Raw genomic sequence first — 16,452 nt, 5'->3', positions numbered from 1 at the left:
TTATGATTTTGCACACCCCCTCGTCCAGGGAAACTAACTTACGCACATATTGTTGCATGAAACTCCAGGGAATTAGTGCAATTTTTTCTATAAATCCTCTTTTTTCAAAGTTATGGTGAGTGTTTATGTTTGAGCATGTGAAGTAAAGTTCAGGTAAAATTACTTATCATAGACCGCGAAATAAAGCTCTCTCGCGTCTCTACTTAGCTCATCAAATATCATCTGTGCTCAAACCCGCCTCAGAAAGACTGCTTCCCTCTCAGTGAAGGAGCATAAGTTTATCTCGTTGATGATGTTTTCCTCCTCCAGTCCTTCTGGCCTGTAACACAATTTTTGTTACTAAAGCTAAAAGAAGCGAATATAGATGAACTTCCTGTCACACTCATTCTGATATCGCACGTATTAATTTCCTGTCGCAGTTATTTGTCATAAATACACGACGTTCTGGCATAGCAACAACGGAAATTCTATATAACATCTGTACCGGTCGAAACAATGGACGAAAATCTTTTTTCTCTCTTTTTTCTCTCTTTTTTCATCTCAGGCTTTAAATTTAACAAAAAAATTATCAATTAAAGGTTTCTTATCGTTCACATCGAGAATGGGGCTTTCAGTCTCAAACCTTTAATGTGAAACGTGATTCGTGATGTGCCGGCAGGTAAGACGTGACTTGCGCTCCATTACTAATTGTTATTCGCGACCGCCAAGATGTTTTGACTGCCCGTAAACAAAGGATTAGTCTGAAAGGTGACGGGTGATTTAATGCAGGTGAATAAACAGCCGGCTATCAGTGTGTCTCAGATAATTTATTTCTCCATGTTTGGTGGTGTTTCGATTTTGAATGGTATACGAATGTAAGGATTCGAATATCACAAGAGGTAGAGACCGAAATCTTTGCGACTGTCAGCTCTAAGCGAAAATCTTACGCGTGAAAATAGTACATGCTCATCTCGCGTTCTCGCCGCTGAAGGCGGTCACGAAATACGAAAATTTACATCTTTCAAACTTTGTCCGTTGCTGAAGTGCATTCGAAAACAAAATTATGCCAAACATGGGCGCAATCAAATTTTGCGAAGTAAGTATATATAAATAACCCGCCATCTGAGTTCATTCATAACTGAACTGCTCCCGCAGTCCACAGCTATTTCTTCTCGCCTAACTTCCAAGTCTCATCATGGCCAGTATGAAGAAGCAGCCAGACCAAAAGCAGGAGTCAAACGAACCAAGGTTAGTGCGGATTTGTGTGTTGATTATTTCTGATACAATGTTTAGAAAAGTTAACCTTACTCAAAGTGGCAAATATTTTGTCACAGTTCCTGCTTTAGACGGGTAGTAACATTTAAAATAGAAAAACATCAAAACACAAGAACAATATTAGGAAATATGCTTTCTCAATTCGAGTTATCCCGCTATAATACTCTAAAACCCTTAAAACTAAGCATATTCTGCGGACGTTTGAAGCTGTCGTGAGCCCTAAGAGCAAATATACTTCGTCAATTCAGAAACTTTGTCAGAAACTCTAAGCACGTCTGACCATTCTAAAGGAAATTCAATAGCGAACGGGGAAAAAAAAAGCGACTCCTGCTATGTGCGTTCTCTAACTCGTCAGAGCTCTTTGGCGAGAAAGGATAAGAAAGGAGGAAATTCCGAGTAGTTCGGGGTACGAAACCACAACGGTGAGCTTAGGATATTTTTGGCTGAGACCGAAGCTTCGTTTTCCCAATAAGTGATAGAGAAGTATTGAACCGTCGGCCTCTCTGAAAGCCTGTATTTGTACGATCTATTGACCATGCTTTTAAAATGCTTTCAAATTTGTACTTGTCAGATTGCAGGATACTGAAATATGATAGATGCATTTTTTTTTCGTTTGAGGAGCAAATTTTAAATTATTTTTGACATAAAATCGGAAAACGTTGAGGTGAAGAAGTTTTATTTTCCGTTTAGTCATTCGGTTTTGAATTGCCTTTACCTCTCGGAGAAGCGCTTAACTTTAAGTGTTTCAGGTGTTAGAAAACGAGTACGCAGAAAAACCTCCTTAGTTCATGCAATTTGTCATGATAGTAATAAGACAAATATTTAAAGCGTTATTTAAGGCGTCATTTTTCACTAGTAAGCAGAGCGCCCGATTGAAAGCAAAGAAGACTGGGTCTTCAGAATGAAAAAAAAAATTATAAATTTATCATGAAGATGGTAATGAACGTGATGATAAGAATGATGACGATAATAACACCACCTCCATCACTATAATGATTAGTATCATCATCATCATTCTTATTACTACTCACGTTATTATGGGTGTTTTTATTTTAATACCATTATTATTCGTTTTATTTCTATTATTTGAATCATTTCTTTGTCTTATTGTTACGATCATTTTTACAGTTGCTGCTGTCCACGCCGACTCAATCCATGTTTATTGTGGTCATCAATATGCAGCTGGTATTTGCGTCTTCTAAGACATTTCTTTGGCTGGTTTGGGGAAAAGATTGCTACGCATCCGCTGATAACAATTCAGATATCTCTCCTGTTTGTCAGTGTTTGTTCTGTGGGGTTTGTTTGGTTCCGGTCAGAAACAAGAACTGACAAACTTTTCGTACCTCAAAGCAGCAAGGCTGTAAAGGACTTGGAGACTGCCGAAAAATACTTCCGAATCAAGTTTCGAGAAGAAATCGTCCTTTTGGTGGCAGCGCCTGGTCATCCCAATGTTCTCTCTCCTGAGTGTCTGAGACAGGCTTTCCGTGCCCACAAGGCAGTTATGACCTTAGAATCTTATACCGACTTCTGTGTTACACTGTCGGGGAACAAATCCAGATCACCAGAAGACTGTGTGATGATCAACCCGCTGGAATTTCTGCAGTTTAATGAGAGTTATCTGATCAACAAAGACATTAGCCAAATTCAACATGAACTAAGCAAAGCCTTAAAGAACACAAGCTTCATCATGCGAAACGGACGCCCCTTCTGGCTTAACTTGAACCGAATATTTGGCAAAATCACCCGAAAGCAAGAGATCATAACTGGTGCAAAAGCGTTGCAAATAGTTTATCATATTCGCGATCCGTCCGATGAAGACGCCCGCGAAAGGGTCCTCAACTGGGAGAAGAAGTTTATCGATAAGATGGCTTCTGTGGTGGACAAACTTCCCTGCTTTGAAGTCCACTACTCGAGTGAGAGGAGCCTGGATGACGCTGTCGCTGAGAGCAGTGGGTCTGACGTCAAACTGGTGTCAATCACTTACACTCTCATGATCTCCTTTGCTTGCATCATGCTGGGAAAGTTTAAAAATCCGCTGACCGGCCATTCCCTGCTCGCTAACGCAGGAGTGTTCGCAGTGGCTCTGGGGATTCTAGCTGGACTCGGCCTCGGTATGTGGTTCCGAGTGCCATTTGTCAGTATCGTGGGAGTGCTTCCGTTCCTTGTCCTTGGAATCGGCCTCGATGGCATATTCATCTTAGTGGATGAACTTGACCGAAAGCCGTGTGACCTTTCGACAACGGAAAAGATCAAAGCAGTCATGAGGCATACAGGTGCGACTGTTACTATGACAACTATGACGGATTTAGTGGCATTTGCAGTCAGCACATCCACCTCATTCCCAGCCATTAGGTAAGGAAGTTGAGTTGATTGCCGACTAAGTCTACTCTTTCAGGTAGCAATTATGAAGAAATTTTATTGATTCCTTGTGGTTCTGTTTGAATAACTAATCTAGGGAAAATATTTATAATGCAACGCGGTAAAATAATTTTATGAGGGTGTTCACAAATCTCGGTACACTTTGAATAAAAGACATCGCGTCACGAAGGATAAAAAGGATTGCCATTTCAGGCCTGTTTCAATTTCCGTGGCTTGGCCGAAGTGTCTTTCAGTCTTTTCAATATGACTGGCTACTTTAAAGAAGCCTTGAAATCTGATTGGTTGTTGCGTTTTATGAAGCTTTCTCACTGGCTCAGAAAAAGTTGTGATTAAGGGAAAACACTGGTGTGATCACCAGTAACGCGATAAAGAGTTAAGTGTTTCGAATTCAAACTACGTGTGCATCGATGTTAATTGTACTATGCAGGCCAACATGCTCTTTTTGCTATTTACTACACAAGGCAAGCATGGGTTTCAATTTTGCAAAAAACTTACGTAGATAGAGTAACATAGTGATTACTGATCGATGCTTAACTCATCCTATTGTAGGTATTTCTGCATCTACGCAGCCCTGACAGTAACGTCATCATTCCTAATGGTTGTCACCTTCTTTGTGGCCGTCATGACCTATGACATAAGAAGAATTAAATCCGGTCGCAGAGATTGCCTCCCATGCTGCCTGGCGCCGCGACCCAAAGATGGAAAGCCAGCCTGGGACGAGCCCATCACACAGACGTCAAATCGAGTCATGAAGACTTGGGGAAAATTCTTGACGTTTCCAGCAACAAAATGCTCGGTGATATTCATCTCGCTGCTGCTGCTTGGAGCTGGAATTTACGGAGTCACTCAAGTGGACGAGGCGTTTAACAGAAGAATCCTAGCAAAGGATGATTCTTACTTGAAACAGTTTTTGACCGCTCAAGAAAAACAGTTTGACCTTTCTATTCCAGTGAGCATCGTGGAGACTGGCGCGTTAGATTATGAGAAATATACAACCCAGCAACAGATCAGAGCATTGACAAACATCGTGACGGAAAACAAATACTACAGAGACCGCTCGTTATCCTGGATGGACACGTTCTCTCGTTACGCTGAGCAAACTAATAAGAGCATCACTGGTCCTTACTTTTTGCCTGCCTTGAGAGAATTCCTTCGTATTCCAGCCTTTTCCCATTTCATTCAAGATTTGAAGTTTACCACGGATGGCACCAGACTGGAAGCCTCTCGCATCTTTGGATTTATGAAGAGTACCAGCACCTCCACCATCCAGAAAAATGCCATGCTCACACTTCGTGAAGATATCACAGAAAAGTCGGAACTTGATGCCTTTCCAATCAATCGACTCTTCATATACTTCGAGCAGTACGCCATTACTTCCAGGGAAACCGTAAGAAATCTCATTATCGCAGCCATAGCGGTACTGCTTGTTACAAGCCCCTTTTTAGTGGACTGCACAGTTACGTTCATTGTAGTGCTGAACTTTGCGGCCCTGATATGCGAGTTATTTGGACTGATGGTCATCTGGAATGTTTCCCTTAATTCTGTTTCTATGGTTAACCTCGTTATGGCCATTGGATTTGCAGTCGATTACAGCGCACATATCGCGCATGCGTACATAACGTCAAACGAAGCAACAGTCAATGGACGAGTGGTAGATGCCTTGAGTACATTAGGAGCAAGTGTATTCATGGGAGGTTAGTCACGTGTACATTTAAGTTTATTTTTCGTCTTCAATTCGCACACTTTAGACTCACTTCTGCAGTTTTTTCTCATAAATATTTCGGTAGCAAGTCGAACGCAATGAAGGAAAACTACAGATTCTCCTTCATTTGGACGTAAACTTGTCGTGACTGTTATTTTTTTCTGTGTGGTTCAACACAACGATTTATTCAATTACACTCTGAATTTTCTTTAGAATCGAGTTACTTCCACACTGTAAAAAAAAGGTGACCATTTTGCAAGCGCTCTAGCATTGTTTAATTTGGTTTCCTTCTTTTATTTACTTGTTTCTTAGGATTCAGTACTTTCCTCGGCATGGTCGTTCTTGCATTTGCCGCATCACAGATCTTCCGTATATTCTTTAAAATGTTCTTCGGCATCGTCGTGCTCGGTCTCCTCCACGGCTTGTGTATTCTACCTGTTCATCTGTCCTTGCTTTGCTGGAGACCAGCTGTTGGGATCAGACCCCCCTCACATGAGGACACTTCCAAGAAACAAGGCAATGAATACAGCCGAGTTGATACACTCTACGCCCCTGACTCTTTGAAGGATGAATGTGACAGGGAAACAAACGTGTAAAAGAGGTGCCTTGCAGGTTTTATGCTGTTTGGGCAGAGGTGCCTTGCATTTTACTAGAAGTCCAGTAAAATTGCTGTTTTAGCTAACTAAGCCAGCTAAATGACTTTTAACCTCGAGAAGACAAGATTTTAATCGAAACAACAACGTGAATTATCGCCAATAAGCTACTCACACGTCACTCGTGACAACGCTTCGTTAGCGCTAAGCAACTGCAAAGCTTGTCTGATTGTCATAAAACCTTATCCAACGTAAACGCCTATCAAAAAATAATATTTGTCAAATGGAACCAACATGCAACCAACGTGGGAAGAAGCGTGTGGAAATTAAGCGATTGATTTCAGGTTTTTGTCGGAAATAGGATTTATGGACTGACCAATTTAGTTGTGCACCAATCCCTTGAAAATCGTTAGTCCACAAGTCCCAGTACTAAACGTGTAATACTAATGCTGGACTATTGTAAAATACATTTTCACGGAACACATCCTGAGAAATGCGAAGGTGATGATTTATGGAAAAAGAGAAGGTTTCAAAATTTGAAAAGTATTCAAAAGTTTAGGGAAGGAATTTTAAATCATATTATTCTTGATGAATACTCAAAATATCTTTTATTTGTTTGAAGAAATTAGCCCATTTAAAAATTGGAGCAAATTTCGACTGAATATTTCAACTTTTTTTGAAAATTTTGAGTAGTACACAAATAGTTGGGATCAGTCCAGTCATAAATTTAGTGTTTTCTTCCACATTGTTAAGAAATTAATGTAGGGCATCTGTTCATTAATCAAAGACAGTTTTCTTAAGTATTGGTGTGTAATTTGTATTGTGGTGGAAGCCCAAAAAAGTTAAAAGCAAAATCACACTGAGTACATCTCTTATCTCTTGTGACTAAGTGCTATGAGAAATATTTCATATGTGATAAATATTTTTATCATATCAACTACGGTGTTATACAAGGATTTCCAGCCCTGAGAAAAACCGTAACTGAGAATTTTGTATTTTGAAAATTATGTCTATTGTTTATTTTTATGTTGTTCAACGCATTTTTTCATTTTGAGCCTTAGCACCAACGCACTTTACAATTTTTATTCGGGGATTGTCAATTCTTTTATTTTCATTCATTAATTAGTTGACTTTTTTCATCTCACTCGTTAGTTGCGCTCACTCGTGACCTGGCGAGTTAAACACTCGAAGAGAAATTCCATATCTACGCGCGCCCATGTATTATTCTCTATTTATCATACAAACTGCATTGTTATTCAAGGACTTCCTGCCCTGAGAAAAGCCGTAACGACACGTGAAAAGATATGATAATTTTTCACGTGTGTTTAATATCGCCAATCAGTTACTGACACGTTACGCGCCTTTCGCGTCACTCTTACATGTTGATGAACGAATGGAAAAACCCTCACCATTCTCAATCCAAGGTCGTTTGTCGAACTTTTCTCGGATTATGGGTGCTAAAACACTCGAAGATTTATATTACTGCAGGTAGGCAGTGACTTTTAAAATTTCCTAGAAGGGGAAGAAATACCGAAAGTTACCTACTCAGTGGCTTTGGTAATGGCATTTTCCGTGGCTCAGAACGAAAATCGACAAGTGGAAGATTTGCCACAAGCCGAGTTTGGCTGTGTACCTGAATAAATTTCGGCAGTCGGCAAGGAAAAGTCAATAACTGAGAATTTTGTAAATTGAAAGTTACGCCCATCGTTTGTTCTTTTTAATGATTCAACGCATTTTTCTTCATGAGCCCTATCGCCAACGCACTTTACGACTTTTTTTCGCGGGCTGTCGATCCTTTTTTTTCCTTTCATTAACAACGTCGACTTTTCTTGTCCGCAAAGGGCAATTGTGTTTATAAACAAAATAATACATGGTTGCTTGTAGATATGAAATTTCTTTCTCTCGTGTTCAACTCTACATCTCACTCGTGAGCGCAGCGAACGAGTGAGCTATCGAGTTAAACACTCGAAGAGAAATTCCATATCTACGCGCGCTCACGTATCATTCTTCAATATATGAAACATGCCGATGGCACGCGCGCGATTTTCTGCTAAACTGCCAACACTAGAATCGATTTTCATCACACTAGGGTTGTGGGTAACACTAGAATATACACAAAGACGAAATCGACGCATTCTACCACCACTTCAAAAAGAGGCGTGTATATACAAGCAGTCAAACCTGTATATAAAAATTTACCTCGGGAATTGGCTTCGGGACCTTTATTTACAGGTTTCCCGTGAACTCTTATAAAATTCAAACGTTTTGATGTGAGGATAACCACTCAATTTATTTTTTTTGACAATAGCAATTACGAGCAACGTAAGAAACACGGGGCAGAAGCCACAAAATATTTCATTTCACTGTAAACTCAATTAAGCGCTAAGTTTTTAGGAAAAGCGTTTCTTCAACCCTTTGCTTAACAGTAAAGAGAAATAAAGATAAGTTATATTTTTCTGAGATTTCAGAGCGCGAAGCTTGATCCTATACAGGATGTCCCTCAATTTTTTCAATGTAAATTACAGCTGTTCTATTTCAGAAAATACGGGTGCTACTGCAGTATGGAGACAAAAAAAAAAGCTTGAAAGAGATTTTGAGCCTCTCCTGCAATTCTATTACTGTACTTCCCAAGCACGTTCTGGACATAGGCGATGCCATATAGTATTTGTAGTTGTGTTCATTGATACCCCTGCCCCGATAGCTACAATGTTGACAACAATTCGCTTATGGTAATCCAGTTCAGTGACCGTTATATACAGGTGCATAATAATGGACTTGTGGATTCAGAAAATGTAAAGGTGACCGTGTCTGCAACATTAAAGTGACCGTGATATACACGTCAACCCTATAGTAAATAAAATGGAAAATTATCAGGTGGTTTTCTTGTAAATGCCTTATATTTGGCCGTTGTATACAGGGGTGACTTTATATCTGTATCTAGAAATTTGAGAAGGCTAACTGAATTAAGGAACATATTCCCCCAAAAATCAACCGTTAAAGATTTGCAGTCCAAACCTCAGCATATGAATTCCTTTATAAGTTGAAAAGCACCTTCATCGCTTTAGAACGGGTGGTTTGAGGGTTTTTATCCATACCTGCGCGTAAATTTCGCTCAGCCAACCCTTCTGTCGTCTGGCTCAAAAAGAGATAGTTGCTACACAAGCTTGTTAATGGAGTGATTCTGTTTACTTAAAATTGCCTCAGTCAGAAGTGCCGCCTGATATCGCAAAGAATAGGGAGTGGCACTTGGACATGCGTAATAATTAGATATTAAATCTAACTTGAAAACCGATTTGTTCCTTTTCTATTCAGCATGGTTCTTAAGTGAAGGCAGGAAATAAAAAGTAAACACTATCATTAAATTATAAACGTCGGTTGACCTTGATACTTCAAATAAGCTAATTAATTCTGGGTTTTTTTTTTACACGACTGCTGAATATCATGACTATGGTTCTAAACAGTCACTAGCTTCACAGCGAACACAGCCTCTAAAATGTCGTAAAACGCTTTCAAATCGGAATATTTCGACAAAATTCTATGGAATAAGTCCTTGGTTTCCTACGTTCGTAACCTCCAACTCTTCGTTTTCGCCAAGTTTACTTCAAGGCACTGGAGAAGATCCTTCCTGGCTGCACCACGTAAGGTTCTGAAATTAAAGTTGATTTCATTTTAAGAAAAATTTAGTTCGATCATGAGTTTAAGAATAGAAGAAAAAAAAAACAACGATTCTTTCCCGGTATTAAACATGTTTGTCTTACAGGAGCTAAGTGTGACGGTGAATGTCAAATGTCTCCCCCAAAAAGAAAAGAAAACAAAGGTGAAAGGAATCAGACCTAATCTTTTATTCCAAAGGATTAGGTAACAGACGAGATACGTTTAGGCTGAGGGAATCTAACTTCCACTTGGGCTGTATTTTACCGATTAGTTCATTGAGGCAAAATACGAGATGAAGGTGACAAGTCCAGATTCCGAGCGTTACTTCGAAGGGATAAGACCTGAATGGGCTGGGATTCAGTTTTCATCGCTTGATCCTCTCTTTACAAGGAAGCATGTGTCGTATCTTTTGAAATTTGTCCCAAGCGGAATATTGGGAATATTTTAGACAAAAATATTGACAACTTAACCTAAAGTAAAGAGTATCGTTACCCTTTCAGATCCATGATCTTTTTTAGTTTCCTCGTTTTGAATCGCTTCTCTTTCGCCAGGTTTTGATCTCAACTTAAGTTTGTGGAAATCTTCTCGGAAAAATAGGTCTCTGTAACGCGGCATTTTGTTGCCTAATACAACAGAAAGGAGTTGAGAATGGGATTTAAACAGGATACTTTTATCCGTCCTATCATATTCTTTATCGTGGCATATCTCTGGCAATTTTAATTCGTTGATTGGAAAGAAAGAAACCCTGAGAAACCATAGGCAAAATATCTAATTCATGGATTAGTTTTGTAAAACCTTCTTTTACGGTACTTTTTGATCGTAAGTTGTTAAACCAAAACCATAAACTGTGGTTGAAATGGCCAACCATGAAAAAATGAAAAAAAATTAGAGGCGTGGGAAAAGCTAGTGAAAAAGTCAATTTCGTTGCCAAAGTGGATTTTTAGAGGAGCAGTGAAACAAACGAAATTCCTGCATGAATTTGGACACTGATCATATTTGAAAGAAAAAAATAAATCATGCTCCTTTAATTAAAGGTCCAGGCGTTTCTTTTTAGATTACCTCTCTTTGAGTGAAGGAACACGCCTACATGTACACCGCCGGAAAGTTTCTCCACAGCACGTCTTTGGGTAAACATTATTGGAAGTGTGGGCAATTCTGGTAGCAACATGTAGCAGTTGATGGCCGGGGCAGTTGCTAAGATACCGCCTGTTACTTGCGCTCGAGGTAACTCACTAAGGGAGTAATGATCACCAGGACAAACGAGTACTGTGCTACCTTTATCTACTAACTGGCTCCAGACTTCCTCGATGCCATATGTTGTGGGATTACGTGGCAAAAATCTATTATTCTGGCATTTTAGAAATGAGAGAGGACCTCGAACCTATTGAAGATAAAGCATGCAAAAATGCTGTCTAAGTTATTTTCCTTTTGTAAGCATGTCTCCAATTTATGGCTTGGTACTCTTCTCCTTGTGCTGATGGCATTTGCACAGCTTGCCCCTGAATAACTTACTGTGGGGATATTCCTTATTCAGTAAGAGTACCTCTTACCTCAGCAGGCTGCCATTCTTGGTACTCCTTATTGAAAATAGTTTGATTCTTCAGGAGAGCTTCTCTTGGAGTCTTTAAAATGTAGGAAATAAGACCATTAGTATAGCTTATTATGTAATTTATCGATGATCCAGTCTTGATAGTGTATCTCTCTCATTTGTCTACTACTGCAAGTTTTTCCAAATAGCCTTTAAATTGGAGCTAAATAGAGATCAACAACATCTGTTAATGTCCAACAAAGCCACTTAATAGCTTTAGGCCGATTGAAATTTATGGTTGTCAAGTCGGTCCACTTATGGGGAGACATTTGACATTCACCGTCACACTTAGCTCCTGTAAGACAAACATATTTATGACCGAGAAAGATCCACTTATCTCCGCGATATCGAAATCCACGTGATAAAAATCATGATTACATAATAATCACTCTAAACATTAAGTCACCAGATGAGGCGAAAGTAATGAGATGTGTCTACAAAGCCCAAGGCCACCAATTTCCAGAGTTACTCATTTTTATGTAGGAGATAGTTCTTTGAAGGTGTCTGTGAACGAGAGGTTTACCTATTTCAAAGACAATAGCTCAACATAATATGATTTAAAGTAATTTTGAGCTATTGTACGTACCTGAACGTGTCGCGATGTCAGTCGTCCGTCTTTCGTAATGGAAAATAACCTAATGGTTATGTTCTGTGAACACGATGACCAGGGAAGTGTGTCAATCACGGGATACTCCACACTCTGGAACCTTCCACATGAATATTCTCCGAGAAAATATGATCCATGGCGCTGTTCTTTGACGATCAGCTGAACGTACGGAGCAGCAGGGTTACACACTTCACCCCAATTCTCACTGCTGCCTGTCGTTAAAAGGCGGGGACTTAAGGATCCAACCTAAATTACAAAAAACACTAAGACAAGGTAAACTCATTTTATCTTCTACAGCATGACTCGAATTCATGAGTCTTCTGTAGTTACCTGTGTTTTTGGAAGAGTGGGAGGACTTGAAAGCTTCACATTACCCAGATCCAGGCTAAGGATATGAACAAATTTGTCATTTACCATTGCAAAGGCCATCTCCCGGTAAGCAACCCCAGACATAACGGCACCTCCCTCGATTAGGTCGTGGTTCTTCAGAGATGTAATGTTTAATAGATCATGCTCAGTCTCCCAGCAGTGTAGTCTTAAACATAAGTCGGTCGTTTTGACTTTTGATAGATAAGGATGAGTTGGCCTCTTAATGGTTTCTCTGGAACTAATTGGTTGCTCTTTTGGTTGTGGTGGATTTTCCCTGTAACAAGAGCTGCTTTCCAGCCGTGGAGATGTTTCGGACCGGATGAACCTCGCTGATCGGTTCCCCTCCACCGAGTTCCAGTCTATAGGAAATCCCACTGTAAACAATTTACATACCGTGTTCTGAAGGAAATATTTGTGTTGGTCCTCGATTGGCACTGTCTTATGAGGAAGAGTTGTAAAAACAACGGGCCTTTCCCGTTCCGTTAGATTTTCCTGAAGAGCTATCCGGTTCACGTGGCGGAAAAGAAATGGCTGCATGCTTATCTCAATTATCTGCTTGTAACCATCCCGTAGTAGGTGTTTCATTGCTGAATAGAAGCGAACAGGACAGCGTATATTTCGCCACCAGTAATCGCTGTTTAACTGCTGACCTGAGACAATTTCGCCCTCAACGCAAGAATACATCGGAATCTTTGATAACTGAGGTTTTAGTTGAATCCTTTTCAAAGCTTCCTGAAAAGGGATTTTGATGGGTTCCATCTGTGAACTGTGAAATGCACGATTTGTTCCATAAACGCGCCAGTAAACATCTCTTGCGTTCACCGATAGATGTTCCCCCAGAGCTTCGATGAATTTCAAATCACCCGCTACAGTAACACCGTCTGCATCATTAACTGCTGCTATGTCAAGGGTGGCGTTTAACCTTAGATTTAAAAGTAACTCCCTGGCTTTTGCCTCACACAAGCCCAGGGCAGCCATTCCTCCATTCTTTGGGCAGCTATCATGAAGAGTGGAGCGAATTACTACCAGCTGAAGTGCCTCCTTGACAGTTATGATTCCAGAAACACAGGCAGCTGCCAACTCTCCAAAACTTTGACCTATAACAGCAGACGGAAGAATTTTCCAGGACTTAAGAAGCTGTGCGGTTGCGTACTGGACAGCAAAGGTGGCCGTCTGAGCAATGTAGCACTCTGTCATTTGTGAGACGTCTTTTGGCGCCATCAGTTCGTCTTCAAGTGACCACGTTTCTCCCATATCTTTTAGTAATCTTCCCACTGTTAAAATAGCTTCTTTGAAAACAGTTTCATATTCCATTAACTGCCTTCCCATAGCATACCACTCTAATCCCTGACCCCCGAACATGAAAACAACTTTTCTATCACTTGAGGTCACTTTGGCGTAAGCGACGAATGTTTGCCAACCAGCGAAGTCATCAGAAAAAGCTTCTAGTGAGTGGGATGCTTCGAAAGCGGTTCCAAAGGTAAGTGCTAAGCGATGTGGATAAAGGCTTCGGTGTTCATTGAAAGAGTAACTTAGGTTTTCCACAAAATGTTCATCCATTTCTTCAGCGTTGTCTTTAATCCACTCACAGTAGAGATGTGACAGCTTCTTTAGAGCTTTTAAAGAACGTGCTGTAATTGTGATAACATTATTCTTGCGTTTGAAGCTTTCAACTTCGAAGCTTGGCGTTAATGTAGCTTCACTAAGAAAAACTTGCACATTTGACCCACCACGGCCGAATGAGTTTCCTGCTGCCCTTCGCTGTAAGCCTTTTACCATGTTCTAAGGCTGACGAATTTGTTTCAAAGTAAGCCCTTTTTCTGCTAACACCTTAACGTTGATAGTTGGTACAAGCGTCTTATCTCGTATCGTCCGCAGGATGGCCCTATAAGCTAGCGCAGCAAGATCAGAGGCAGATTCTATGTGATTGAGATTAGATTTCACAGAGCCAATTCTCAATTTTCTCGTACACTTTGTGGCCTGGTTGAAGGTTGGCCTGGTCCTCTACAGAGTTGACTTCCACTACATCACCACTGAATTATGGTACCTTTCCATGTACTTCGAAGTAATCCACGTCTTCTGTAGCCCCTCTTGGCTGTTCTAGTACGCCTCTTGATAGATAGAAAGATAGATAGAAAGATAGATAGAAAGATAGATAGAAAGATAGATAGATGACCTTAATTCGGCCAACACGATAAAAGTTACAGCTACAAAGCATGGGGGTTGTATTAAGAATAACAAAATTCGAAATATTGAGTTATGATGACACTAAAATACCAATATAAATGAAATGCCAAGATGCTAATTACTAAAGCCGCTGGTTATTATAAACTATTATTATTTTTTTTAGAGGGCACGGTAACGAATCCTGCAATCTGATTAGTTCTTTACCCGGTCAATATTTTCCTATCTCTGCCCAAGGGCCACGGTAACGTTTTCGTGAGTCGCCAAGTACATCCCAACTTTCGTTGCCATTTTTCATAAATATATCTCGTTTTTTCCGGCTGGGTAGTATTTTCGGGCAAACACATCGATCACCACCTCAAGCCGATAAATAACTTATGAATCCTCTCTTTTCTCTCTCTCAAATCACTTTGGTTGACAGAAAAATATTGGTTTCAGAATGAAATTGTATAAGCAATAGTGTCATTACGTTGTTTGTGTAACAGGAACAGCTCTTTTCGATTTACACCAACCGTTCTTATCCAAGAAGTCACAGTGAGACAGAGAAGAACTTAGATATTCGAATGGAGTTATGTTATGGGCTAAATTGAAAACCATGGCGGATCAGAGCAAACCACGTTCGACCGCCACGACAGTCTCACACCACAGCGAGCGCGCATCTCTGTAATGACGGACCATTTCTATGCAAGGGTAACCACTCAAAGAGATGAACGGCGCACCCCGCCCGCAGGGTCATTCTAAAATTTACATATACGCCTAAACAAATCTATTTACTACAGCAATATTTTTCGTCTCCATTTCAAAGATTAAAAGATTAATGTTTCGCATACTTTCTGAATGTAACAGTCTCTATGGTTGGAAAGTGAGGTCATTAATGAAATGGGGATGTTCAGCCGGCTTTTTTTATTTCTGCTAAAATACATCACCAACTGGAAGAAATGACGCCGTTAGTTACTGGCGTAAATTCTTTCATATATACGTCACCGACTGGAAGAAAGTACGTCGTTAGTTACTGACGTGAAATCTTACATATATTCATCACCGACTGCAAGAATTTACGCTGTTAGTTACTGGCGTAAAATCTTACGTGTATACATCACCGACTGGAAGAAATACGCCGTTAGTTACTGGCGTAAAATCTTACATGTAAATACTATCGACCGGAAGAAATTACGCCGTTAGTTACTGGCGTAAAATTCAGTTAGCTGAATTAGAAGCAGGGCCTGTCCGTAATAAATTCATACTGTTAGTTTATACGCCAGTTGGAAAGATTTTACCTACATAACTAACGGCGAGGTCTCGGGTCTTAGCCTTATTATAAAGCGCGCAGGAGGCAACTAGAGCACGAAAGAAGTGTACGAGGGAAACACGGGACCTGATGAAGTGTTTTTTCCTAATCTTTTCGGAAGATGGTCGATAGCAATTGGCAGATAGCATGGCAGCTCCATGTAAAATACGCTCCTTCAACCAATGACAGCGGTAACTAACGGCGTAATTTTTTCCAGTCGGTGACGTATATATAAGATTTTACGCCAGTAACTAACGGCGTCATTTCTTTCAGTTGTTGATGTATATATGTAAGACTTTACGCCAGTAACTAACAGCGTAATTTCTTCCAGTCGGTGGTGTTCATTTAGTAATTCCATTCAGTCTCTCTTTACGTGCTGTAAGATTTACGCCTTAGCAAGGATAAGCACGGATGTTAAAAGATCGAAAAGAAAACAGTTACTTACCAGGAAAGTCCTCCATAGCCGCCCACGAAGTTTTTAACAGTTTCAAGACCCCCTGCGTTGCAACTATTCTGTACCCAGAGTTCTCACGGTCAAAAAGCAGGCAACTAACGGCATTCAATTTAGATATTCGAATGGAGTTATGTTATGGGCTAAATTGAAAACCATGGCGGATCAGAGCAAACCACGTCCGACCGCCATGACAGTCTCACACCACAGCGAGCGCGCATCTCTATAATCACGGACCATTTCTATGCAAGGGTAACCACTCAAAGAAATGAACGGCGCACCCCGCCCCCAGGGTCATTCTAAAATTTACATATACGCCTATTGTAGTGGTTTCACATCCTGTTCTTGTTTTGTTTGGCATACTTTCTGAATGTAACAGTCGC

At 40.3% G+C, this 16,452-nt stretch overlaps 1 protein-coding gene and 1 pseudogene across 1 annotated transcript; one reads left to right on the top strand and one right to left on the bottom strand.

Moving 5' to 3' along the window:
- Nucleotides 1-774: 774 nt before the first annotated feature.
- LOC131793729 (patched domain-containing protein 3-like) lies at nucleotides 775-6,883 on the top strand. Its single transcript, XM_059111200.2, has 4 exons — nucleotides 775-1,227; nucleotides 2,383-3,606; nucleotides 4,183-5,327; nucleotides 5,648-6,883. The coding sequence occupies exons 1-4, from the start codon at nucleotides 1,175-1,177 to the stop codon at nucleotides 5,929-5,931; spliced, it is 2,706 nt and encodes a 901-aa protein (XP_058967183.2). The 5' UTR covers nucleotides 775-1,174; the 3' UTR covers nucleotides 5,932-6,883.
- Nucleotides 6,884-9,529: 2,646 nt separating this feature from the next.
- On the bottom strand, nucleotides 9,530-13,475 carry LOC131793759 (uncharacterized; annotated as a pseudogene).
- Nucleotides 13,476-16,452: the final 2,977 nt, after the last annotated feature.

The sequence above is a fragment of the Pocillopora verrucosa genome, chromosome 9 (assembly GCF_036669915.1).
Source record: "Pocillopora verrucosa isolate sample1 chromosome 9, ASM3666991v2, whole genome shotgun sequence".
NCBI classification, from domain to species: Eukaryota; Metazoa; Cnidaria; class Anthozoa; order Scleractinia; family Pocilloporidae; genus Pocillopora; species Pocillopora verrucosa.
The sequence above is the reverse complement of the archived record's forward strand: the minus strand, read 5'-3'. Positions and strand labels throughout refer to the sequence as shown.